The 26,536-nt window shown below is 41.0% G+C and overlaps 1 protein-coding gene across 1 annotated transcript in view; it reads right to left on the minus strand.

Moving 5' to 3' along the window:
• The window catches only part of HEATR5B (HEAT repeat containing 5B), a 50,212-nt gene that overhangs the window by 2,768 nt on the left and 20,908 nt on the right, over positions 1–26,536 (minus strand). The window contains exons 17-34 of the mRNA XM_083731987.1: positions 26,377–26,482; positions 25,646–25,836; positions 24,899–25,058; positions 23,213–23,402; positions 21,520–21,689; positions 19,500–19,644; positions 18,306–18,545; positions 16,051–16,302; positions 13,061–13,242; positions 12,453–12,521; positions 10,707–10,886; positions 9,164–9,398; positions 8,234–8,494; positions 7,762–7,889; positions 6,508–6,652; positions 3,626–3,898; positions 1,923–2,147; positions 993–1,144 (exon numbers count right to left, since the gene is read on the minus strand). Of these exons, the coding sequence (XP_083588113.1) occupies positions 993–1,144; positions 1,923–2,147; positions 3,626–3,898; positions 6,508–6,652; positions 7,762–7,889; positions 8,234–8,494; positions 9,164–9,398; positions 10,707–10,886; positions 12,453–12,521; positions 13,061–13,242; positions 16,051–16,302; positions 18,306–18,545; positions 19,500–19,644; positions 21,520–21,689; positions 23,213–23,402; positions 24,899–25,058; positions 25,646–25,836; positions 26,377–26,482 (3,304 nt within the window). The remainder of the gene's footprint in view (positions 1–992; positions 1,145–1,922; positions 2,148–3,625; positions 3,899–6,507; positions 6,653–7,761; positions 7,890–8,233; positions 8,495–9,163; positions 9,399–10,706; positions 10,887–12,452; positions 12,522–13,060; positions 13,243–16,050; positions 16,303–18,305; positions 18,546–19,499; positions 19,645–21,519; positions 21,690–23,212; positions 23,403–24,898; positions 25,059–25,645; positions 25,837–26,376; positions 26,483–26,536) is intronic.

Here is a 26,536-nt window from a genome sequence, read left to right on the forward strand (position 1 = left end):
CTATTGGCAGGTTTATGTTCAGGAAGGCTTCCCTGGCACCTTCGTTGTATATATTTAGGCACCAGGCAAAAAACAAACATTCTTCTTTTCCCAGGTTTTTGGCTAATTAAACAATCTATGGCCTTTTAAAATGTGTGGGGAGGCGGTACTGTTTTTGTCTGTTACTATTTGTTTGTTAAGTATTTTTGTGTTTTTATATTGTAAATATGGGACGCGGGTGGCGCTGTGGGTTAAACCACAGAGCCTAGGGCTTGCTGATCAGAAGGTTGGTGGTTCGAATCCCTGTGACGGGGTGAGCTCCCGTTGCTCGGTCCCTGCTCCTGCCAACCTAGCAGTTTGAAAGCACGTCAAAGTGCAAGTAGATAAATAGGTACCGCTCCGGTGGGAAGGTAAACGGCCTTTCCGTGCACTGCTCTGGTTCGCCAGAAGTGGCTTAGTCATGCTGGCCACATGATCCGGAAGCTGTACGTCGGCTCCCTTGGCCAATAAAGCGAGATGAGCGCCGCAATTCCAGAGTCGGTCACGACTGGACCTAATGGTCAGGGGTCCCTTTACCTTTTATATTGTAAATAGCCCACGTTTATTACCTATTTGAGGTCCTGTATCACTTATTTACTATTAAAAAGCTGTAAGAAAGCACTGCTAGTATAAAGTGAATCCCTGTCTTTTTGAGTAAGATGGTAGCTTTGGTTTGTTAAAATGTTACACCACATTAACCAATCTTGAACTGGAAGTCAAAATAGAAATGTTTTTTATGTTGATATATATGTATATATATGTATATATATATGCTTTCGTAGATCTCGGCAGATATATATGTATATATATATGTATATCATATATGTATATGATATATATGTAGGTTAAGTTGTGTAAATGAAGTCCTACTTGCGAACATCTTACACGCACGGGAGAATTAGCGTACATGTAGCTTTAGGGAGAGTAAACTTTTAATAAATGTTGGGTCATTGGGGCGAAAATGGAATACTCACCCAAGGATCAGATGAGTTCAGTGCCATTTTGAATCTATTCATGCAGCCATTCTGTAATGACTGCACTCCAATTATTTCTGTGCTTGCAGACCAAAGGAAGAGTGCAATAGCTGTAAGTATGCTGACTTCATCCAGAATAGGCCTTGAGGCCTCTGAAAAAAATCCAGTGAAAACAGGATGAGAGCTTATACTAAAACGGTTTTGAAACAGGATGAGAGCTTATACTAAAAGGGTTTTGAAACAGGCAAAATGAAACTGCTCAGTTACAAAGTAAGAAAATACTGGAAAATAAACATAATATTTCTGATTTAAATAATAATAATGTTTTATTGCACAACCCTTTCAGCCCAGGATTTTTGTGGTAAAAACCACCACCACCCTATGATATAACATGGAAGAGGATTGCACTTGATATGTTTCTGGAAAGTAGGTTTAAGATTTTCTGATTCCCCATGAGATTTTAAAAACTACATTCCACAGATATAGGCAACATAAAGAATGACTCACAATAACGTAATTGTTAAAAATATTGATATATTTAATAATCCAGTATACCTCTGTTCTGCTTTTTTATTGTTATTAAAAATATGCAACACACTTTTATTTTGTCAAATTAGTCCCCTTTTGTTAATAAAAGAACTGAATTGCTCATGCATCCTAATACTCTTGCCATATATGAAGAAGTTCAAACTCTACAAACATGGGGTTTTTATGGCATTAAAGGAGGATGCTGGACTCTACAAAGAAGCACTAATACACCAAAGATGATTTGGACACCCCCGTATGCATCCTTAATTCCTTTCTCTTTTAATTTTATAGATCTAAGAGAAATAGCAATATGATTATTGAAATAAGTACACCAGTTTTGGTTCCTATGAGAACAGTCCCTTTTGCTTATTTTTTTAGTAGCTGTGTTTGTATGCAAATTACCTGGCTGAGGGTATTCCAAAATTGAGGCCAAGGTACTGCGGATAAGATTTGTCCACTGTTTGTGTATTTCTTCATTCATTGTCATTGGAAGAGTTACAATACTTTTCAATCCTTGAAGTGCTGCGGAGACTGGCGGGGGGACATGGTTTCCTGTTGTTTTCACTGCAGTATCTTTTAACACTTGAGTTATTAGAAACAGGACTGTGGGCAAAATTGTCATGCATCCTGAAAGATAAAAAACATATTTTCTTGCACATGAGTGTAAGAACAAAATGCTACACCATAGGCATGATCCATAGTTCTATATTCTATGTAGTGTTTCAAATGAGCAAGTATTATCTGCTGGGCAGTACCCACTGTTACACACGAAGCATATCGGAGTCATATAACAGAAAAGCCACTGTAGGCACACAGCTATCCATGCACTCCAGAACCACTGGATTTTGTTTGTGTGTCCATCCCACGCCACGTGTTAAAATACAACATTGCACATGATGCTTCAAATCTGTCCTGGCGCCTTGACTACCATTGTGGAATAAAAGGGAAAGAGGCTCATATCAAACTATAGAAGTAAACATGATTACTATGTTCTACCTCTATTGTTGGAGGAAACATGCTTCTGAATACCAGTTGATGGGAATCGTAAGTGGAGAGACTGCTACTGCATTCAGCACCTGCTTGCAGGCTTCCTGTGGGACTTTTCTTATGCACTCTATTACTCTTTCACTTTCCTAGTGAAACTAAAGTATCATATATGTGTCATTTTGGAAGTAACTACGTCCTAACAGGGGACGTGGGTGGTGCTGTGGTCTAAACCACAGAGCCTAGGGCTTGCCGATCAGAAGGTTGGAGGTTCAAATCCCCGCGATGGGGTGAGCTCCTGTTGTTCAGTCCCAGCTCCTGCCCACCTAGCAGTTCGAAAGCACATCAAGTGCGAGTAGATAAATCGGTACCGCTCTGGCGGGAAGGTAAACAGTGTTTTTGTGTGCTGCTCTGCTTCGCCAGAAGCAGCTCAGTCCTGCTGGCCACATGAACCGGAAACTGTCTGCGGACAAACATTGGCTCCCTCAGCCAGTAAAGCAAGATGAGCGCCGCAACCCCAGAGTTGTTCGCGACTGGACTTAACTGTCAGGGGTACCTTTACCTTTACGTCCTAATAGCAGCCGTTCCTGATTGTGCATGGCTATAATGTTAAAAATCTGACTCAAAGCTGCCTATCATTTTTTCATTTACCAAATAAGTTCTGGGTTCCGTTTATTGAAATGAATGCGTACAGATTTCCAGAATGCTCTACTGAAGCAAATCTCTGAGGTTTAAAGGTACTCCATAAACTGACGTGCAGTTCGGGGAAAACAAGTGCTAAAGGAATGGAAATTCTGTCTCTTCAAGGAACCACTGAGGGGCGGGGGATTATGCTGTGAATTGCCCTGAGACCTTTGGATGACGGGTGGTATACAAATTTAATAGATAATAGATGTTTTGGACTACAACTCACATCAGCCTCAGCCAACACAATGCTGGTTGGGAAAGGTTGCATTAGAGCCTGTTTTGCTTGTCTGTGCCACCATCATAAACATTTCTCCGAACACTTTCCACATTTTAAAAACAGGTTTCAACCTGTCATGCTTTCATTTCACTATCCAGGATCCACTTTCTGCAAAACCTCTTAAAGAAAGATCTTTAAGAAAGATCTACTGCATTACCAGCTGGGGAACAGAGAGCGGGCAGGTCAGACAGAATTCCAATTGTGGCAGCTACAAGACGAGCACTTTCTTCTGGAAGCTGTTGGGTTCTGCTGGAGATATGACTCGGAGAATCTGACATTTTTGTGCTCAGATGTGGCATGTGTCGTACTAGGATAAACATTAGGAGCTCCATGGCAGCAAATACAAGAGATTTTCCTGGCACAAGACCCCCACTTTCTCCTCCTTCGCCCAACATGGTACTAGTGTCTTTTTCTTTTACATCTTCTTCATCTACAAAATAAGAACATAAAAGGCAGTATGTATTAAAAATGTGATTATAATACGGAATACACAGATGACAATGTAGAAAGGGATTCAAAATAATGCATAATAAATACTGAAAGTATAAATATAGCTACATAGTATTACAACAATAAAACTGTTTAAAATGTATACATTAGTATTTAGTAACTAGACAGCCTCTGTTTACTGTTAGAAACTGTGGTACATACAGAATCAAAGGTGACACAAGTGCTTATGCTATCAGTGCGCTCTCCGATTGCATGGAGCCCGGACAGCCCCGTGGTTTTCCACGGATCTGAGGGCAATGAAACAATCGTTGAGACGGCTAGAGTGCCAGTGGCGGATGACCCATTCTGAAGCTGACCGGACACAGGCTAGAGCTCAGTGTCAAGCCTACCAAGTGGCGATAGCGACGGCGAAGAAGACTTTCTTCACCGCTTCTATTGCATCTGCAGAAAACAGCAGCAGGAGACTTTTTCAGGTGGTCCGCAATTTAGCGGAACCACCTGCTACATCGGGGCCCAGTACGGGCCACATGATCTCCTGCAATGATTTTGCAAAGTTTTTTGCAGATAAAGTCGCTCAGATTCGGGAAGAGGTAGACGCCGGGGCGGGAGAGTGCTAGAGTCCTGTCTAGTCAAATTGCGTGGGATCAATTCCAATCTGTTACTTCCGAGGATGTGGACAGGCTGCTTGGACGAGTGAAACCAACCACCTGTCTCCTTGATCCTTGCCCATCTTGGCTTATAAAAGCTAGCCGGGAAGGACTGGGCGATGGGCTTTGTGGGGTGGTGAATGCTTCCCTCCGTGAGGGAGCCTTCCCAGACCGCTGAAAGAGGCGGTTATTAAACAGCTTCTTAAAAAACCATCTTTAGATGCAGCCACAATGGCCAACTATCGCCCAGTCTCAAATATTCCATTCTCGGGCAAGGTGATTGAGCGAGTGGTTGCTGAACAACTCCAGGTACGCCTGGAAGAAGCGGACCATTTGGATCCCTTCCAGTTGGGATTCAGGCCTCATCACGGGACTGAAACTGCCTTGGTCACACTGGTTGATGAACTCCGGCGGGCTAGGGACAAAGGTGAGAGCGGTTTCCTAGTTCTGCTGGATCTCTCAGCGGCGTTTGATACCATCGAACATAACATCCTTCTGGACCGTCTTGAGGGGCTGGGAGCTGGGGGCACTGCCATACAGTGGTTCCACTCCTTCCTCCTGGGCTGTGTTCAGAAAGTGGTGGTGGGGGATGAGTGTTCAGACCCCTGGGCTCTCACTTGTGGGGTGCCTCAGGGTTCTGTCCTCTCCCCAATGCTTTTCAACATCTACATGCAGCCGCTGGGAGAGATCATCAGGGGGTTTGGGCTGGGTGTTCATCAGTATGCGGATGATACCCAGCTCTACGTCTCTTTCAAATCAGAACCAGTGAAGGTGGTGATGGTCCTGTGTGAGTGTCTGGAGGCGGTTGAAGGATGGATGGCGGCTAACAGATTGAGATTGAATCCTGACAAGACAGAAGTACTGTTTCTGGGGGACGGGAGGCGGGCAGGTGTAGAGGATACCCTGGTCCTGAATGGGGTAACTATGCCCCTGAAGGACCAGGTGCGTAGCCTGGGAGTCATTTTGGACTCACAGCTGTCCATGGAGGCACAGGTTAAATGTGTGTCCAGGGCAGCTCCATCTGGTACACAGGCTGAGACCCTATCTGCCTGCGGACTGCCTCTCCAGAGTGGTGCATGCTCTAGTTATCTCCCGCTTGGACTACTGCAATGCGCTCTACGTGGGGCTACCTTTGAAGGTGACTCGGAAACTACAACTAATCCAGAATGCAGCAGCCAGACTGGTGACTGGGAGCAGCCACCGAGACCATATAACACCAGTCTTGAAAGACCTACATTGGCTCCCAGTACGTTTCCGAGCACAATTCAAAGTGTTGGTGCTGACCTTTAAAGCCCTAAACGGCCTCGGTCCAGTATACCTGAAGGAGCGTCTCCACCCCCATCGTTCTACCCAGACACTGAGGTCCAGCACCAAGGGCCTTCTGGCGGTTCCCTCACTGCGAGAAGCCAAGTTACAGGGAACCAGGCAGAGGGCCTTCTCGGTAGTGGCGCCCTCCCTGTGGAATGCCCTCCCACCAGATGTCAAAGAGAACAACAACTACCAGACTTTTAGAAGACCTCTGAAGGCAGCCCTGTTTAGGGAAGCTTTTAATGTTTGATGTATCACAGTATTTTAATATTCTTTTGGAAGCCGCCCAGAGTGGCTGGGGAAGCCCAGCCAGATGGGCAGGGTTTAAATAATAAATTATTATTATTATTATTATTATTATTATTATTATTATTATTAACAAGTGAAATAGTGTTAAAGCTGTTTCCTTTTACAAATGTAAGGAAATATAGAAATATTTTGATTCTCTTGTGTTATTGAAATGCATCAAAGTATACTAAATGATTCAACTTAGTTTAGGTTTGTTAAGTGTGCAAAATGAATATAAATAGGATAAAGAAAGATACAGTTCGAAATATCCCATCTTCACAAACAAAACTTTGTTCTAATATACTTCATTATTTCTGAAACCCAAAATTAAGGTAACATATCTCACTCAGAGTGTTTCTTTTTTCTTGTAGATGATCTTGAGCAGCTCTTACAATCTGCTGCACAACACCAGTAACTAGCAGTTGGACTGATGGAGGATTGCAGGTCAAGAGGAGTCGATGCAGCACACTCAAAAGTTCAACACCAAGGAGCTAGCAAGAAAAAAAGTTTTTTTCAAAGTTGCATATGATCATAAGCTTTAATAATAAAGCTATCCTACTTTGCTGTAATCCCTTATGTCTCATTTAATCTACATCTGAAAGACTTACAGTGGTACCTCTGGTTACCTACTTAATTTGTTCCGGAAGTCAGTTCTCAACCTGAAACTGTTCTTAACCTGAAGCACCACTTTAGCTAATGGGGCCTCCTGCTGCCGCCACAAGGCTGGAGCACAATTTCTGTTCTCATCCTGAAGCAAAGTTCTTAACCCAGGGTAATATTTCTGGGTTTGAAGAGTCTGTAACCTGAAGTGTATGTAACCGGAAGCCTATGTAACCCGAGGTACCACTGTATTCTGTGCATTCACCACTTTAAATAAAGCACTTACCAAATGCATAAACCAGATGCATGCAACCATATGCATCAACCTGGCCTCAACCAGAGCCAGGGCTTTTTCAGCTGTGGCTCCGATCTGGTGGAATGCTCTGTCACAAGAGACTAGGGCCCTGCGGGAATTGACATCTTTCTGTAGGGCCTGCAAGACAGAGCTGTTCCACCAGGCCTTTGGCCAGGGCACAGCCTGACTCCCTCCTTTGGCAATCCTCACAGAACTCTAGCCTAATGGTTGCCATTAATCTGTTTTGAATTAATGAAATGATTTTAGAATGTTTTATCATTTTACTGTTGTTAGCCGCTCTAACCCCAGCTTCGGCTGGGGAGGGCGGGATATAAATAAAATTTTATTATTTATTATTATTATCATTCAGCCAAAGTTAAGCATTTTTAATTCCGATATGCTTAACTCTCTCAGCTAACTTGATTAGTTTTTGCCCAAATGTTCATTAGGTTCACACCGCTGCACCTGTTTCAGTGTGTCCGAGCTGGCATTTATTGAATAAAAGGTTGAAAGTACAAATTTGGTTCTGTTTTTTCCTCATAATTATTCCTCATAAATGTTAATCAATTTGTCAATTTCACAAACTTTTCCATTCCGTGAATGGAATGAAACCTTCATTTAATTTATTGTTCCAGCAATCTGCTTTACTTTCTGCATAATCAGATGACTATCCTAGTTTGCAGTTATAGACTTCAGTGATAATACCTGATCCTCAGCAATGTGGGTTCTAGCACAAGGGGAATCCAATAAAGTGTGCAGAGCTTGTAAACAGGATGTAACATGTTCAACAGGCTCTTCTGGTCGTGGAGAGCAGAGAAACTGTATACTAACACCTGAAAAGCAAATTATTTTAGATTTTAGACGAAACAGAACAACAGTGACTAGTAAAGGGTTTACTGTATTTAAAAAACTATTATTGCATATTGCTGTGCATACATAAAACACTAGTTTTAATTGTTTTTACATGAGATGACTGTGCACAATACTACTGCAGCCATCAGCAAGTCAAGAGTCTCAGGCTGAAACACAAACACTTAGGCATCCCGAGTTCTGAAAGCTAGAATGCTTCTGTTTCTGGTGCTGTCACAAAGCTAGAGTCCATTAAAATAGGAAATATTGCTACCTGATGATATAAAGCACCACTACAGAATTCTGAAACAACAACACAACGTATTACCCAAAATCAAATGCATTCGATCTTTGTTTATCTCTTGCAAAGGTTTGGTGGATGGTGGTGTTCCTGGTGCTGGGTTTAACATAATGGATGTGGCACGTTTCTGTGGATTCGGTATTGCTGCCGACACATCTTCTGTTGATTCAGAAGCATTAAATCCTGTACTATTCAACCACAGTGCAATTGCATGTAGAATTGGGGTCCATGAATTCCGGTAATGCAGTCTAGCTGTATCAATTGTCTCTGGAGTGTAAAATGCTCCACCTGTCAGGCAAAATATTACACTAGATTTCAGCATGACAATGGCGGCAGAAAGGAACTGAGTAAAAAGTGCATTATCATTTTAAATATTTTGCTAATATCAACTACATCTTAGAATTTCTGCTAACATGCCTCTGCAAACTAGGCCCAAACTCACATGCTTATAGAATTCTTCACATGGTGGCTCACTATCAGTGAAGTCTATCATTCTGACCGTCCCACTGCCAGGAACATGGCATCGTGGGCTAGTTCATATATTACAAATCCATGAATTGTTCATTTATCACTCCATTTCAGAGATTATTGCAGGAACCAAATTTACTGAAGAACACTATGTTTGAGGTTATGTAGGACGATACGAACAATCTGTTTGATTTCATTCATACATTCGATGTTACTATTTGATTCTGCAAACATGAAAAAACAAACTCGAGACAGCGTCCTAACCATGGTCAGCGAAACCTTCCAACTCTGGCTCAAGTGCTCCAGAGCTAAGGAAATTAGGCTCATGCTTTGTGCATTGGGAATGTGCTGTTGTGTCTTTTCCTATAAATGATAGCAAAACAAGGGTATGGACATTGTTCAGCCTTCCTAAACTTGGTCTTTTAAAGTTTCTACCCACATGTCAAAACTATTATAATAACTGTACTCTAAACTAAATTAACAGCTTACCGTCTGGAGGAAGTTGACTTGCAAATTCTGCTGGTAAAGTCAAAAGAGCATAATCTTTAAGTGCAGCTAACCAGAGGCGGCTAAGAGTGGGCAGCTCTGGTTGCACAAGTGTTATTAAACTGTCCGGTGGTAGTTCATCTACTGTGCTATAATCGTCATCATCGTCATCATTCTTCACTGCTTTCTTCGGTTTAGTTTCTGCTTCTTTTTTAATTTTCATAGCTACAACATACACCTTTAGATAGAGATCCATGCAAAGTATTACAAGCATATACAGACAACACAAATAAAGCTTCTCTGTGTGCCATTAAGTGTCATTAATGTAACCCATCCTTAAAATATATGTTCCCTTAAATTCTAGGCTCTTTGCACTAATAAAACCCACACCTCTTAATATGGTCACCCAAATTGTATGTCAGAAAGATTAATTCTGCAGCACACTTTCAACCCCATTCTCAAACCCATAAGGTTTAACAATCCTCAAGATGTTGAAAAGTCATGATCAAGAGAACTTTTGTATGTTTCAAAGTCCCTGAACTGAGTTCACCTAATGAGTCCTGACTGGAAGCCCTGTGCAAGGACTTCTGCTTGCACAATAGGGCTTTCGCCCCACTCCTCCCCACTGTATGCTTCCCATGGCTTGGGATGTTTATGTTGGAAGAACCCCTAGAACTGGCAAGCTGAAATGATTGTGCTAGTGGAACATTTGCCTTAGTGCAATATTGAATTCCTCCAACTGAATATATCCTGTTATAAACAATAAAAAGAGAAGTTGGCTGATGATGTCAGCAACTCTAGGGAATACCACAAATTAACATGTTAACAAGGTGTCTTATGCAAATATAAAAACCAGTAGAAATACTTCATATAGTTAAAGTATTGTTTCAGCATTTTTTACCAGAAAAACTGATTTCATAAACCGTTTTCCATTCATCCTGGCAAGTAGTTCACTGTTTTGTTGACACTGTTTTGCTTAGAGGCAAGGAAGGATGAGATAAGGGATTTATCTAAGATCATACAACAAGTCTACACCTGAGCTAGAATGTTTCCAGTTCTGAATTCAACACTTCACATACTGGATCATGCTAACTCACACATTATTTTATTTTTATATGCAATGAAATTATATGTAATAAATGGATCGCTTTATGTCTTCATATGTTAACTTCTATATAGACATTTCAAGTAGCAGCTAGAAACCTTTAAAAATAACCTCAATATACATTGTCTTGCATTCAAAGTCTGAAGAATATTATTGGAATGTTTACAAAGAGCAGCAACCCCACCTATAGTATATCTCCGTTAAGTTATTACATGTAGTTGTATGTCTTCCATACAATGTAATAAACAAGATATCAGATCAACTGATTTTTTCATCTATTGCATTCCACTCCACAGAAAAGCAAGAATAAGCAACTGCTTTTATATTAGAGTGGCTGGGGAGACCCAGCCAGATGGGCGGGGTACAAATAATAAATTATTATTATTATTATTATTATTATTATTATTATTATTATTATTATTATTATTCTTAAACATTTACCTCAGCCCAAGCTTTGAGTACTGCCAGTTTTTCCATAGTAGTAGCGCTCTCCCTGTAAAGCTGGCTGGAAGACCCCTTGCCTGTTTGCACTTTGTCCAGTGAAGAGACAAGAAGGTTGTGAACACGGCGAAGATCATTAAGGTCGCTTACTACGCCACTTCCAATCCAGGTGCTACACACCTAAAAATCAATATAAACAGCCAGCTTGCCTTTTAAGAAAGCATTCCTCCACACAGAGAACCAGTTAGTCTTGGTCTAGGCTCAAAACTCCACCCAAATATGAAGACCAGAGCGTGAGTTAGAGCTAATTTCCATTTCTCAACCTAGCCCACCTGACCAAAATGTTCAAATGATAACATGGGAAATTCCAATACAATTGAGTTAGACAAATCTGCATTGATCAGAGAGGTTTTAAGAAAAAATTAAGAACTTTCAACACAGGAATATTTTCTGACAAATTGTTTTAAGCAACACTTTCATGGTTCTTTTTAATTACAAACATTAATGTGACTGCATTACATAATACCATCTGCAATTCACTACTGGCTAGGTACTATGAGGAACAAGAAACCAAGTTTACCACATGTAATGAAGGCGGGGGGGGGGGGTAAATGGCCAAAAACATAGGCACAAAGTGAACAATAAACTGGGGGGGGGGGAATGAACTTTTTTGGTAGTTTTTAAAATGCTTTTTGAAAGTGTGAAGAAACAAAATGGTGAACAGGAGAGAAACAGTCCAACCAAATATGATGGTTGGACCAAGAAGGAACATGATACTGTAGATTAAAAAAACATGAAATAAAACAAACCAGAAAGATCAGACAAAATATAAAACAGAAGTGAAAAGGAAGAAGACAACCAGAGAGACAAGCCTGAAGACAAATAACAAGGGAGCATAAACACTTGTGATTGTATTCGATGAAAGCAAGACACAAACTAGTACATCATGGGAGCAGCCTACTTCCAAAGCATCTCTTCCTTCCTTGATCAGATGGTGCATCCTAAGCACAGTTTACCTGCTAGCTAAAGGGAAATCCAGTGGTGTTTAAGGATCTTCTGCCCTTTATATGACTGTACACAATAAAATAACTTTGAAGTCAGACCATGAATTTGCTATATAACTGGATTCCTCATTCTCCTAATAAATCAAGGAACTGTATGCCTCCTCCATACAATCCCGTCCCTGGTGGGCATCCCTGAGCAGATCTTACCAGAAAATGCATATAGGGCAAAGAAAGGGTTTATAACCCTTATCTGGCTAGAGATCAAAGGAAGATGACTTATACCACGTCAGATCACTGCACATCAAATCCCAGTATTATCTATTCTGATTGGCAGGTGGTTCTTCAGGTTCTTAGGCACAAGTCTTTCACATCACCTCCACAGACCCTGTGCAAGACATTGCACTATCTGAGACTGGCCCAGGCACCCTCTCCTCCTCTCCCACTGCCCCCTTTTTGCCTGCTTTTCTGTTCCTGCTCCACGCTCCATTCCTCTCCTCCTCGTCTTCTGCTCTTGCACTCCGCGCCCCTTCTTGTGCAACTAGCTGCAAGCTGCCTCTACTCTGAAGAACTGCAAAACCTAACTATTAACTGCAAAACCTTTAAAAAATGCCAGTCCTAAGAGCCAGCGCAGGCCTATCTTCATTCACAAGGAGATAAGATGCTTTCTTAATATGATGCGCCCTCCCAGTTTTGGCTAGTATTCATTTCTCTCTCCATCTGACAACCATGATTTTCTTTGTACCTGGCAAGCTTTTGCTGTAATATCAGAAGGGGTGTCCTGTGAAAAAGCTGGCCTTAAAGCAGCTCCAACCTGTGTGAGAAAGGAAAATTGATGAAACCATGCCCTACACCCACTCTTGTAACAGGAATTTAGACACTTTGCATTAATTAACCTTTGCAGCTAATTAACCTTCGTAACTGTCATAATTATACGACAGACACTATTAATCATTTTTTTCAGTGGAAAAAGACATCTAATTTTAGAAGCAAATGCGTCTCCAAAGAAGTCACAAGTTTCATTTTGCAATTGCTATGGCAGATAATGCTGATTGTAGCAATATTATAAATCATGGAGAAAGGGAGTCAATTGCTCATCACCATTCAAGCTGACCTAGCCATGGCTACTGACTCAACTTTTATGACTTTCCAAATGTGAATTGGTAGGTTAAGAAGATTAAAAGGGGGAGCTGTAAATCTTCACATATAATGAGCCTAGACCTGTATGAGAGCTTCATCCTGTGAAAAAAAGGATCTCTTCATGCCCATCAAAAGCAAGACGATTCTTAGCTGGGATACATCTCGTTTCACAACTGATTTTTTGCAATGGCATAAGCACATAGATAAGCTTACATTAGCCTGATACTGCTCTAGAATCACATGGCCTGGAAACTCTGGTTCAGGAACTGCTGCAAATTTCTTGATAATGTCTTCAAGTGCTTGGAGACCAGCCATTCGCAACTGGTTGCTGTGGTCAGTTGCAGCCATAAATGCCATGCGAATAAGATCAGAGAGGTGAAGAACTAGAAGGTCATCTGAAAATAGACACAAGAAAAAGCAAACTGTTTCAGAAGTCATTCGTGGTTCAAACTTACACACGTCTTTCACCCCAAAGAACTACATTATAATATAGACATATGATATAGTCTAAGCAAAGCAAAACAGAAAAAATGAGCAAAAGTACCACCTTAAGAGCCAGTATCTCTCATGAATTCTGAACTATTCTCCTTAAAATAGGATTTGAAATGATAACAATGTTGCATCTACGGAAAATCTAAACTGCAGTTAGCAAATTCACAGTGCCTATTGTTTACAACAGAGCATGTGATCACTTCTAAGGTTCACCCATTGGATATTTTAGATTAACGGAGCAATTCATTCACACAAGAAACAAAAGCTTAATTCAGACCATAAACAAATCTATTGAAAGAATGCCAGGAGGAGAAAAGATGAAAAATATAACAATCTATAAAGTCATCACCTTTGTTGCATTTCACACACACACACACACACAATTTACTCAATGTTAAACTTAATTCGCATAGGATTTTTGCAGATAATTCTATTACCATTTTATTTAATCTAAAAGAAATCATCAGTACAAGGAGTCAGTGGAATGACCTATTTCAATATGCAGGCTTTAAAAGCAATAATCAAAATTTCCAACATTATTTTCATCTAAATTGTTAAATATGCCTAACTTTGTAGTAAGTATCACATATTTTTTTAAGAATTCTTTTGCATTCCATATTATCAATAGTAGCCTATCTGGTGTTTCTGAAATGCCCACAAGCAGGATCTGAAGTCAACTGCTTTGCTTGCAACCCACTGCTATACCTCCTTGCTTTTGCCACCCAGGAAAAGGTATTCAGAGGCATACCACCTCTGAATCTGGACATATAAGTCAGCAATCATTATGAACACCTGTTGATAAGACTTCATGGTAAATACTAACATGCCAGAACAAAATATTTCAGATCCAATTCAATCATATATATCTCAGCTCACTAAACCAAAATCTGCATGAAGGTTGTGTCTGCATACTTTGTCCTTGTGTCACTCTGCCTCACTTCTTGTCATGCTGTGACTGAACACTTCTAGGGTGATTTAGTCATAATTTCCCATTATTTCTGAACCAGGAACCTAAGCTTACTGGACGTAGACCAAACCATGATCTGAAACCAACTTCAAACTGTGGTTTCAGACCCTAGTTTCATCCAAATCTGGTAAGTATAGTTTCCTGGTTCAGATATAACAGGGAATGGTTAATTCACCCTAGATATCTTCAATTACACATTGAGGGGAAGAAATGAAATAAGAGATCAGAGATCAGAAGGGTATATGCACAAGACACATACATAATACACCAATATAACAATGTCCAAACATATTAGGCCAATGGAGGGAGCCACGTCATCATGATGTACCAACTGAAGCTCCCAGATATTTGCAAGAGTAGCCACAGCCTATGCCCAGAACAGCAGCTTAGCTTTCAGGTTACAAACTGGTTTTCCCTTTTACTCCTTTGTTTTCCTACCACTATTTATTTAAATGATTTCCATTTATTTAAATAAGAATAATCTCAAAGTGGTTTACAACCTAGCTTAAAACATCACGTAAAGCATAACAAAATGTCAAAATAAAACATTGTACATGAAGATCAAATACAAAATTCTCAAACATAAAAAATTACAGACTAAAATTGTATACAAAAATACAACAAACCCCTACAAAACAGCATTAGCAACCACACAAATGCCTGAGATAGAAGCTGCACCTACACTCCCCCACAGCAGCATATCTCAAATACATTCTTAGCAACCATCCACATACAAACAAACCTCATGCATTCCCACCAACCATACAGATAATGCACAGCTAATCCCTAACTATTTATTACAAAGTGAACATCTGGTCTACAAGAATATACGCCTGTGTTAAGTATAGTTTACAACCAGCTCGTTCACCTACCTCCAAGCTAGGGTAATGCAGTATTGTATAAACAGCAATACAACCACTCCCAAATCACTCCATCTCACCCCCAGTTAGGACCAAACTGGTATTAAGCAACTTTGAAACACAAAAGCATTGCAACTCAGCCTCTTACTCTGGGCAGCGAATATATAATTCCTGTTGCCACCCTATGACACATTACTTACATTCTCCTACTGAGCACATTCAACAGTACAAAATAAAATGTGGTGATGCCTTCACAGCAACCTCAGAAAGGTCTGCACTTCCTTGGCCCTCCTATCTCAGTCTGTGGGCTGGAATGCAAGTCAATTAGCAGCAGCTGTTTCCACTCTCCTCCTCCTCTGGAAATATCAGCAGCATCCTGGCTGACAAGGCAACCAGGAGCAGAGTGAGCACAAAGACAGAATGGACTTTTCCTTGCCCCAGGACCCCTCAACAGCAACAACAGGCAAAAGGTAAAGCAAGTCAATGTCAAGATGAAAAGGCACAATAGTTTATCACATACTAATGGTCATTCTAACTGTCTCTTAATTGCCAATCTTAGAAAAGGATGACCACTGGACAAAAAAATGCCTCTGCTCATAAAAATGTCAGAATCAATGGACTGTTAACACTTAACCTCTCTGTGTGAGTGCAAACCTGTCTACATCTGCAGGAAAAAGCCACCTGAAACCTCAACATGGGCCACAAACACTGAATCCCTGATCAGAGATAAGGCTCATTAAGAGACCTTGAATTTTCAACTGTCCGCCCTATAGGATTTTATTAGAGTAGAATCAGATAAGGGGCTATAGTTACCTATAATTAAGTAGTTATTCTAGAGAAGAAACACACACACACAGAGAAAAAAAGATACCAGTCTCTCTTACTTTTAGGATTTCTGAGTTTGGCAGAACGGGCAAGAGCTAGATCAAAGTGGGCTTTATTTGCATTTTCACATAGCATGATAATTCGACACAGGCAATCAGCAGCAAATACTCGAGTAGCCCAGCGAGGAGCTACAGAAGGCTTTGTTTTGTCTTCTTCACCCAGTGTAGTAAACATCATATCATCATCCATTTCATCTTTTTTCTCTGAATCTTCATCTTTTTCACCTCCCAAAGGAGCTGTAGTGGTCATATCTGCAAAATAAGAAAGGATCTATTATTCATTTAAAACATTTTTATCCCAGCTTTCAGTAGAGCAACTTGCAGGACATCTCCCAAGAAGAATAAAATGTAATTATATGTAATAATAAACACAAAGTAAAGCAGCATTAAAAGGAAACCAGCAATAAAACAACAGAATCAGTATTAAATTATCCACTGAGAAGCTTGAGATAATAAAATTGTCTTCATTTTCACTGAAAAGCTATTTAAAAAAAGCATAACAAAACCTTTCCGTATGACTTTTTTACAGAAAAAATACCAAACCAGTTCAACAGTACTAAAACCCTATGAACAATAGTTAAATTTAGTTAGAGTAGACCCACTGAAAATCAGCTGACATATCAATTTAATTCAGTCCGATATCAGAATAGCAAACCTTTTATTCTTGCATTGGGGAAAACTGACACTAGGTAACAAATGCAAGAAATGACAGTGGCAAACTTGTTGAACTATAGTTCTTTTCGCAATCAAGCCCAGAAACATCTTGGTATTTTACGGCAAAAATGTATTTCTCTAAAGAGACATAGTAAGAAATGCATGCTTACACCTCAAAAATGATGAAGATGGCGTTTTGAAGTCAATCTAGCGAGACAATATCAGGGCCTTTTAAAACACATGTAAAGTCTCACCACAATTCTTTTGGTCTATGATACAAATATTGGCAGGGCACTATATTTACAAGAAAATATTTGGCAAGAATCTAGAATGATTCCACAGCACTGATTAATACAAGCTAACAAAATTCAGGAGATGTCAATAGCCCAATTCATAGCCTGGCTCCAAGCCAGGCTCCAATTTCTATTTGAAATGTTCTTGGCTCCAATTTCTATTTGAAATGTTCCTAGAAGAAACTGGGATCAACAGATCAGTGACTCAAGAGTTCTTTCATTTGCATATTAGTAGCTCATAAATAATCTTCTGAAGACAGTTTTATCAACACACCAAGCACCTCCTAAGCTACCTATAAAACACTGTAGCAGTGACTTTCTAATATGCCTCAGGCTCCACTGAAATTATGAGGGCCTCGTGTATTAGTGAAAACACAAATCAGCACCTAAATAAAACTTTAAAGGCTGACCTTTACAGCCTGGGGAAAAAAGCTTCCAATAATACATAATTCCAGATGGATGAGGCCTCAGTTAGATTACTGTGCATCTAGTCCTTACAGCATGTTCCAGTAGCCTTATCGGAGATCACTAGAGCATGAATAGAAGGGTTCAATTTTGTTAGGTGGGGGTGTAGCAGTTGGTGCACCAGTCATAGCTGGAAAAAGGTACTCCTCACTACTTACGTGACCTATGCATCTAACAAGACTGGGTACCCAAAAGCAGGGGCGAACGAAGGCGTCGTGACACCCGGGGAAGGGTGTTGCTATGTAGGGCGCATGTGCAGCGTCACTACGTACAGTGCATGTGTAATACATAGTGAAACCGCACATGTACTGTACATAGTGGTTTGCCGGGCCCGGCGGCGCTGCTCCAGCGCTGTATGGATGGCGCTGGGATCCTCTGCTTGCAACTGCAGCCTCGAATGGAGGCTCCTCCACATGTGGCCGAAGCGGAGCAATGGCTGCTCACGCCGCTGAGAGCCCCTGTGGGGTGCCTTCTTGTCACCCCCCCAGACAAGACACCCGCGCTCCGCCCCCTGTTGTGACGCCACTGCCCAAAAGAGTACTTAACATGAGTTTGATCAAACTGCGGGAGGGAGTGGAAGACAGAAGTGCCTGGCATGCTCTGGTCCATGGGGTCATGAAGAGTTGGACACGACTAAACGACTAAACAACAACAACAACCCAAAAGATAAATATTAGACATTGGACAATTGTTGTTCCAAGATGTTTAACAAGGTTTTCTTCAGTAGAGGCTGGACCATGACTTCCTTTAATGCCATAGGCATACTTGATGGAAAAGTCTGCTAAATAAAAAGCTTCTAAAGGAATTACAAGCGTCAAAACATGGTCATTTTCAGATACTTACCACTGGATGCTGCAAGGACATCCTTACATAACATCAGCCAGTGCGAGAGCTTTTCTACTGCCAAAGATGAAAGCATATGTCCCAAGGTATCATGAATATCAGAGCACAGCTTCCGATCAGTCTCCCGATCTAGCATTCCAAAAAGGACTCCCTCAAGTCCAGTCTCTGTGATATTGATTCCCTGATGTCGGCCATGAATATCCCTCCGGGAGCCTAGTCCTGGAGCAAAAGAATTCATATCTGCAAAACAGATAGTAAAGGCATTTTACGTTAACAGGAATTCTTTTCATCAAAATAGCAACTTGAGATTTTTCTAAAAAGTCTATGGCTCCATATGATCCAAATAACTAACACAATGACATCTGCAGCATTAAAATGCAGAATCTAAGGTGTTAGTAGTCTAGGGAAGTACCAGTAAGTAACCTATGTATCATTGTGTCATGTAATTCTGTTTAAACACACCTGCCCATCCAAAGTTGTTGCATATTTCATCATTTATATAAAATAAAGTACTCCATATTTGGGCAACTTATTCAAATCCTTTTAAAAGGTTTACATAAATTAACATATGCATGAATTAGTCTAACTCAAAAAAGCATTGATGGCCGACAGTAGAAAAAAGGTCACCCAATCAAAAACTGTATCACTACATACTTAGGACATAAGACAGAGGTAGCTAACTTGTGACCCTTCAGATGAAGTTGTGCTCCAGCTCTCATCAATCCCAGCAAGCATGTCTAATGATGGGAGCTGCAGTAAATCATTATCTGGAAGGCCAAAGGTTAGTCACCAGAATGTAAGGGGGGGCGGGGAAGGGAAGCTTTCTGCAAACTTAGAACAAAGGCACCTCTAGCCTTGTCCTGTCAAGTCTAATTTACAATAGGCCTTGAGCTCAGTTCTTGAAGCTTTTAGGCAGACATCTTTCCCAGCTCTGCTACACAGAATCAAGTCAATTCAAAATGCTGGCAAATCCAATCTGGCCACTGTATGTAGAAAGTGTGCACTTTCATAGTCTACAATTGGAGAAAAACTGTCAAAAGAGAATACTTTAGAATGAAACAAATTAATATCATTTTTATGAAGTCGGACAACATGCAGGTGAAAATATAATATGGGAAATGCACTTTAAAAGTTTACAGCATTAGCTGTTTTCATTTGGTCTTTAGGAAAGTAAACATGCAAAGCAAAACTTACTCATCCCATTATTTTCTTTGTCTCCAGCATTTTTGGCTAAACTCATGGCATATTCACATACTTCTGCGGCTTCTCTCTGAGCAAGCTGCCTCAGACATGCTACCGCAGCCCGACGAAGTAGAAGATGGGAACTGCATAGGTGAACCTGCAACCAGAGTCATAAATCAGCAATCAAACTAGCTGGGTGACTTGAAAGAACCCATAGGTACTGTTGCTTAATTAAAATTGGCTACTCAGTAAACCAATCTTTTTATTAATTGAAAAAGTACATGAATCAATTAAAATAGCAGTTTAGCATATTGTGGGTTTCCTACAGCATCTGGTTCACCATTGTGAACACCAGATGTTGGACTAGATGGGCCACTGGCTTGATCCAGCAGGCTCTTCTTACGTTCACATGAAACCAAATACACATTTCTATATTACTGCTGCGAAAAGGGGGCCTGGGGTATGTGCGTTGTTTGTGCATATTACTTGGGTCATTTGGCGGCGTGGTAGTGGCTGGGATGGGATGGCTTCTAGGTGTGTGACAAAGGTGATTGCCACAGCAAGCTATGGAGTATAATAGAAGCAACCTTTGTTCAAGAAACTCTGGCTTGTGGTTGCACAAGCCTGAAAGTCTTTATAAGGGCAGAAATTTGTCTATCTGCCTGGACACTAGAACATGGACAACAGAGATGCTGGCAAGGCCTTCAAGAAACAATGCATCTGATGGTTAAGTTCTATCTCCACTGCCAGAGGCACCACTTTACATAGCAAGCGCACTGGCTTGCCCCCGGAAATGAGGGGGCCGGAGCTGTGAGGCATGCTGACATCACTTGTGCATGCTGCAGGGCATGCCAAGGTCAATTGAGCATGCTCTACGACGTGCTGACGTGTCATGCCTCCTTGAATTTTTGGGGGGCCCCTTGCTGCCTCCCAGATGGTGCCCCTGTTACATAGGGTCATTGAAAGCTGCCTTGTACTGTACTGAGTCAGACCAATAGACCATCTATCTCAGTGATTGGCTGTGATTCTCCAGCGTTTCAATGAATGGTCTCTCCCAACCCCACCGATGACTGTACCCTGGATGTTCTGCCTGCAAAGCATGCGCTCTACCACTAAGCCATAGCCCATCCCCTAAAATGTCTCTTTATGATGCCATAGCTGTGCCCTTGCACCCATAAAGTGATCCTTTCAGAGATGCACTCTTTATGACCAGAGATTCACCAGAGTTCAAGTGTAGGCACTTGTCTGTTTTGACTAGTGTGTGCATACCCACTCCTCCTCAATAATGCCTTCATGCATTCTTTTGAACACATGAATAGGGTTAGTATTTTACCATCATCTGATCTGAATGATGCTATCAGCTAAGAACAGTACTGCTCTATGAAGAAAACCAACAAAGAGCAGCTGAAGTTCACATGATGTCTTATCAACGGCTTCCACTATCGAGTGCAAACTGCTGTTTATAGCAAACTTAAATGTGCTTTAGAGACACATTCAAATGTTCTTCCTAATGTAGTTTTCCTAATGTAATATATTTTTCCTAATGAAGGAATGTTTTAAACCGTAACCTGCCTTGGCTGCGTGGCTGAAAGGCAGTATATGAATGCAATTAATAAATAAAAGAAAGAAGTACATCTACATATCTTTTCATAAGAATCATATAACTTTATTTAATTTGATTCCCTCCCCCTCTTCTACCTCCTCCACTCATCTCCCCTAATACTCATGGGAGAAATGGCAACGTGATCTGTGAGTACAGCTGATTATAACTGAATGACCTGTCTGTTTCAGTATGTATGTTCTTAAAAATCTGCAATGAAACCTATATTATTTTTTAAGAGCTTAACTATTTGGTTGGACAATGGCTATTTAAGAAGTCAGGTAGTTCAGAGAAAGGGTTAAGGCGTGAAGAAGGTTGTGTGTTCTCCACTTCTGGAGAATACAACTGCTCATTTTGACAAAATTTCTCACCCACCCACAAGTATCCAACTATATAAATGTTATAGTACTGAGAGGCATAGCTTATACTCACACAAAGGCTGGGAACGAGACTGGAGAGGTTAACATGTCGTGGTGCAAACATGTGAAGTTGCTGGAGGCAGGAAATGGCAGCTGCCTGAACAAGAGAGTCTGAATGATCTTGTGTAATTGCACATCCCACCAGACATGAGGAACGGATGGTGGAAATGGTAGCTCCATTACCTATCAAATTTAAATTTATCAAATCAACTTCTAAAATATCTACATAATTTTCTATTTCAGTCACAATTCCATGGATGCATTTAATTTTCTATCCTGTCACTTACCTCAAAATGTAATATGCACCAAGGCTATAAGCTTTATTTATTTGATTATAGGCATAGGTCTCACAAGGTAGATGATGATGATGATGATGATAATAATAATAATAATAAAATAATAATAATATCAGCAACCATATAAAAGACAAGAAAACACCAACATTCCCAAAGCAGCAGCATGAAAACTGCATCCCAGCCTAGATATATTTAGTCACTAATAAGAATGTTAAGAAAAGAGCAGCTGAGACTCCAAGAAATAAAAATATAAGAAAAAAGAGAAAGTTGGAAAGGAACCAGAAATCGAAGCCAAGGGAGCCTTATAGCACACGTAAAGGTAAAGGTACCCCTTCCCGTACGGGCCAGTCGTGTCCGACTCTAGAGTTGTGCGCCCATCTCACTTAAGAGGCCGGCGGCCAGCACTGTCCGGAGACACTTCCGGGTCACGTGGCCAGTGTGACGAAGCTGCTCTGGCGAGCCAGCACCAGCACAGCACAGGGAAATGCCGTTTACCTTCCCGCTATAAAGCGGTACCTATTTATCTACTTGCACTTAGGTCTGCTTTCAAACTGCTAGGTGGGCAGGAGCTGGGACCGAAAGACGGGAGCTCACTCCGCCGCGGGGATTCGAACCACCGACCATGTGATCGGCAAGCCCTAGGCACTGAGGTTTTACTCACAGCGCCACCCACATCTCCTATATATAGCACACCTATCTGGACATTATTGTTGGTTGTCCCTGTTTGACCAGAAGGTAAAAGGTAAAGGTAAAAGACCTCTGAATGGTTAAGTCCAGTCAAAGGTGACTATGGGGTTGCGGCACTCATCTTGTTTTTCAGGCTGAGGGAGCCAGCATTTGTCCGCAGACAGCTTTCCGGGTCATGTGGCCAACATGACTAAACCACTTCTGGACACCACAAGGACTGCCAGAGTGCATGGAAACACCATTTACTTTCCCACTGTAGTGGTACCTATTTATCTACTTGCACTGGGATGCATTTAAACTGCTAGGTTGGCAGGAGCTGGGACAGAGCAACAGGAGCTCACCCCATCATGCGGATTTGAACCACCAACCTTCTGATCAGAAAGACCAAGATGTTCAAGGGTTTAGACCACAGCACCACCAGCTACATTAGGATTCACACCAGCAACCAGAATGTCCTCAGGCAGAAGATATAAAATGGAGAGAGACTGGAACAGGACTAAAGCCACAATCCTAATCACACTTACCTGGGAGTAAGTCCCACTGAACTCAATAGGACCGACTTCTGAGTAAACATGACTAGGATTTTGCTTTAAGGCTACAATCTTAGGTATCTTTGTTTGGAAGTTGAAAAAAATTGATTTATTTTTAAAAATGTGTAATATAACGTGCACGCAACTTAACAGGAGGATTACGGCCCTCATTTTTATTGTTTTGTACACTAACCTTGCAGCTCCGGGCCAACAGTTGTTATTATAGCACCTAGACATCGACCCAAACATTGGTGTACTTCTGTATGTGATGGAGGCACTGTCAAAAGTAGTGTGAGAACCAAAGACAGAGTAGGCTCTACGTATCCACGGTACATTGGTCCACTAGAGTCCACTATTAAAGCAAGCGAATGGAGAGACCATGTCTGGAAGAATAATTAACAGTTTAGTCATATACCTTTGGCACAGTTCACTAAGACTATGGTAGGGTATGGTTGCCACTTTAGCACAGCGGTTCCCAGTCTTCATCACATTATCTCTCTCTCTCTCAGGCTTGGAAAAGTAACTCTGAAGCCCCACCTTCTGACAATTATTAAGGAAATCGAAGCACAGACCCTGCTCATGTCCCACAGAACTAAAAAGGGAGGATGCAGAGCCATCAAGGACCACAACATGATTTAAGTTTTCTGTGAAGTGGACCACCAGCACTAATGTTAATGAAACACTAACAAGTAGTAAAGGTAAAGATAAAGGGATCCTGACTGTTAGGTCCAGTTGCGGAAGCTCATCTCGCTTTACTGGCCGAGGGAGCCGGCGTACAGCTTCCGGGTCATGTGGCCAGCATGACTAAGCTGCTTCTGGCGAACCAGAGCAGCACACGGAAACACTGTTTACCTTCCCGCTGGAGAGGTACCTATTTATCTACTTGCACTTTGATGTGCTTTCAAACTGCTAGGTTGACAGGAGAAGGGACCTTGCAATGGAAGCTCACCCGTCGCGGGGATTCGAACCGGTGACCTTCTGATTGGCAAGCCCTAGAGCTCTGTGGTTTAACCCACAGCACCACCCACGTCCCTTCAACAAATAGTGGGCATACCCAAATTATGAAGGCATTTTTATTCCCCGACACTTCAGGAGTTTGATAATGGGGTGCTTCATCCACAGCAACAGTATTTAAACTTATCTATTAACAAGCTGTTAGTATTTTTATTTTATTTTTTAGCATTATGCTTTTACTCTATGTGTTATAATTTTCAGGCTCCCCCATACTGAAATAAGCATGTGAAACTTCTAAGTATGCCCACTTGAAGAAAGATTTGAGAATTTATGGTAGGGAAATGAAGTAGAATGCTATCAGTTAATTCAGCTGGAACAGAGTGTGGATGAGACAAGATTTAGGAGACTGAATCCAAGCAGGTTTGACTGGTGAGGGAAGAAAGGTATAAGGGGATTATTGAGGGTGAAAAGCACTTTGTCCAGTTACTTTGTCCAGTCTCCCAATTCAGGCATTTAGAAGAGAATTCTATCTTGCAGGACTGTTTGGAACGTATGAAAGGGAGGGGCACAAAATGATCATATACGTTACCTAGAGCTCATTATAGAAACAGTTGAACAGAAAGTAATAGAGAAATAAAGTATGGCTGGGTTGTGCATAGTACCTGCTTAGAGTAGCACTTATAGAGCAACATTTTCAGATTGTTTACCAAACAGGTAGCATGGCTATTTATAACTGAAAAGTGGTTGAAGCAACAAAACATGGGTGCTTATGCTCAGAAACCTTTGTTTAAAAAAAGTTTGCAGAATTTTCTGCCTGATTCTTTTGCCATTCATAATATTGTTAAAAACATCTGCCTACAGAATGAAGAATTAAAAAGTGTATAATCCTTATTATACTGTGCTGAATATTATACATCTGCTTTACCTGGACTTCAGGGGACGTTCCATCTTGTGCCAGTGCTAACAGAATGCTGACACTGGTTTTCAAGTGCTGCCCAGAACCTATTCCTCCAACGTAGCGGTGGAGACAGCCAAGAGCCAAGGAATGGCCTGTTCTTGCCACGACGTCTCTAGCTGATTTCAGCCTATCAAGATTTTGGTAAAGTTTAATTTTTGTTAAATCTGTAGCTAATACCATTTTTGTTGATGTCAAATAAAGACAAACAATCCAATACAGTAAGTCCACAACTTATGTAAGGGTTACCTTCCAGAGATTGTGCCTAAAGCCAAAATCACATATAGTCAAAACCCACTGGGTTCAATGGTAGGTAGGCCAAAATCATTCTTCCTGGAACTCCACCCATTTTCCTCCCCCCCCTTTTTTGCCACACCCATAAAGCTGAATGTGCACAAGTTAAATGTGTACTGTATTATTTTTCAAGATCATATAAAGAGAAAACATTTCAAATGACCGAGGTAGGCAAAAGCAATCAACGCCTTACACTTAAATACTTACAGCCATGTTACTTCCTTCTTAAGGTATTAAGAACCAAAATTATAAATTATATGCAGTTTTTAAGCTGTGCACATTTTCATATTTGCATGCATAGCAAAACAAACTATATTCTACAAAAACTATATTCGATATAAAACTATACTCCCCTGTCACACAGGGGAATGAGATGTAGCAAACAAAGTTCTCCTTTTGCTTCAAGCAAAATGTTCAACGTACTTGTCAAAGCTGTACTGAGCCATTCTGGCAATGAAAGTTGCTTCTCCCACCACCTGCGCCATTCTGCCAAGAGCTTCTCCTGCAGCACATCTCAGAATGGGGTTAGGGTTGTCAAGGGCCCCCATAACTAGTGTCAAGGCAGACTTGCGAACTTCTTCTGGCCCTAAAGTACTTTTATTCTCAGCTAAGCCCTTTAACAGAAGACAACATATAAAGATTTACAGATACACACCATATAATACCCATATTCACAACTACTGTTTCTGCAAATGACTTTCCCACATTTCCAGTCAGGGAAAGGTTTAAGCTTTCACACGTTTTGGCAGATGTCACATAACCAGAAGCATAAAGGTGCTCTTCCACTCAAAGTGGGGCTTTTTTGACTTAGTAAAAAGGCCACAACACCTTCAAACTGTCGCATAGGTGATGCATCATATTTTGCATGCTGTGACACAGCTTCTGACACATCATTGTGCAAAGTCTTCCACTAAGGCTCACATAACAAGTTTATGGAACAGTGTTAATGGACTCCATTTTTAAGTTATCTCAGCACCTCTGATCCTTTGATATGGGGGCACTGATATTAGCGCAATAATAGTGATCAGAAATGAATTTGTATGCATACATTAACATTCTATGCCTCACAACTGCAGCCTTGTTATAATTACAGTAGGATAGGAAATATAGTACACAGCAAAAAGACAGCATTATACCTCTTAAAGCAGGTTTACCTTTAATGCACTAAGAACAGCAGTAAAAATATTAAGCTGCACAGCTTGCTGACGAACACCTTTTGCCTGCTTGACACATTCTGCAAAATGATCCAACATCTGTAGCCTGTAAATACATATATTATGAGAAAGATATTCCTTGACATGATAGAAAAAGAGC

Source organism: Podarcis gaigeae (assembly GCF_964106915.1).
Source record: "Podarcis gaigeae genome assembly, chromosome: 3".
Taxonomy (NCBI): Eukaryota; Metazoa; Chordata; class Lepidosauria; order Squamata; family Lacertidae; genus Podarcis; species Podarcis gaigeae.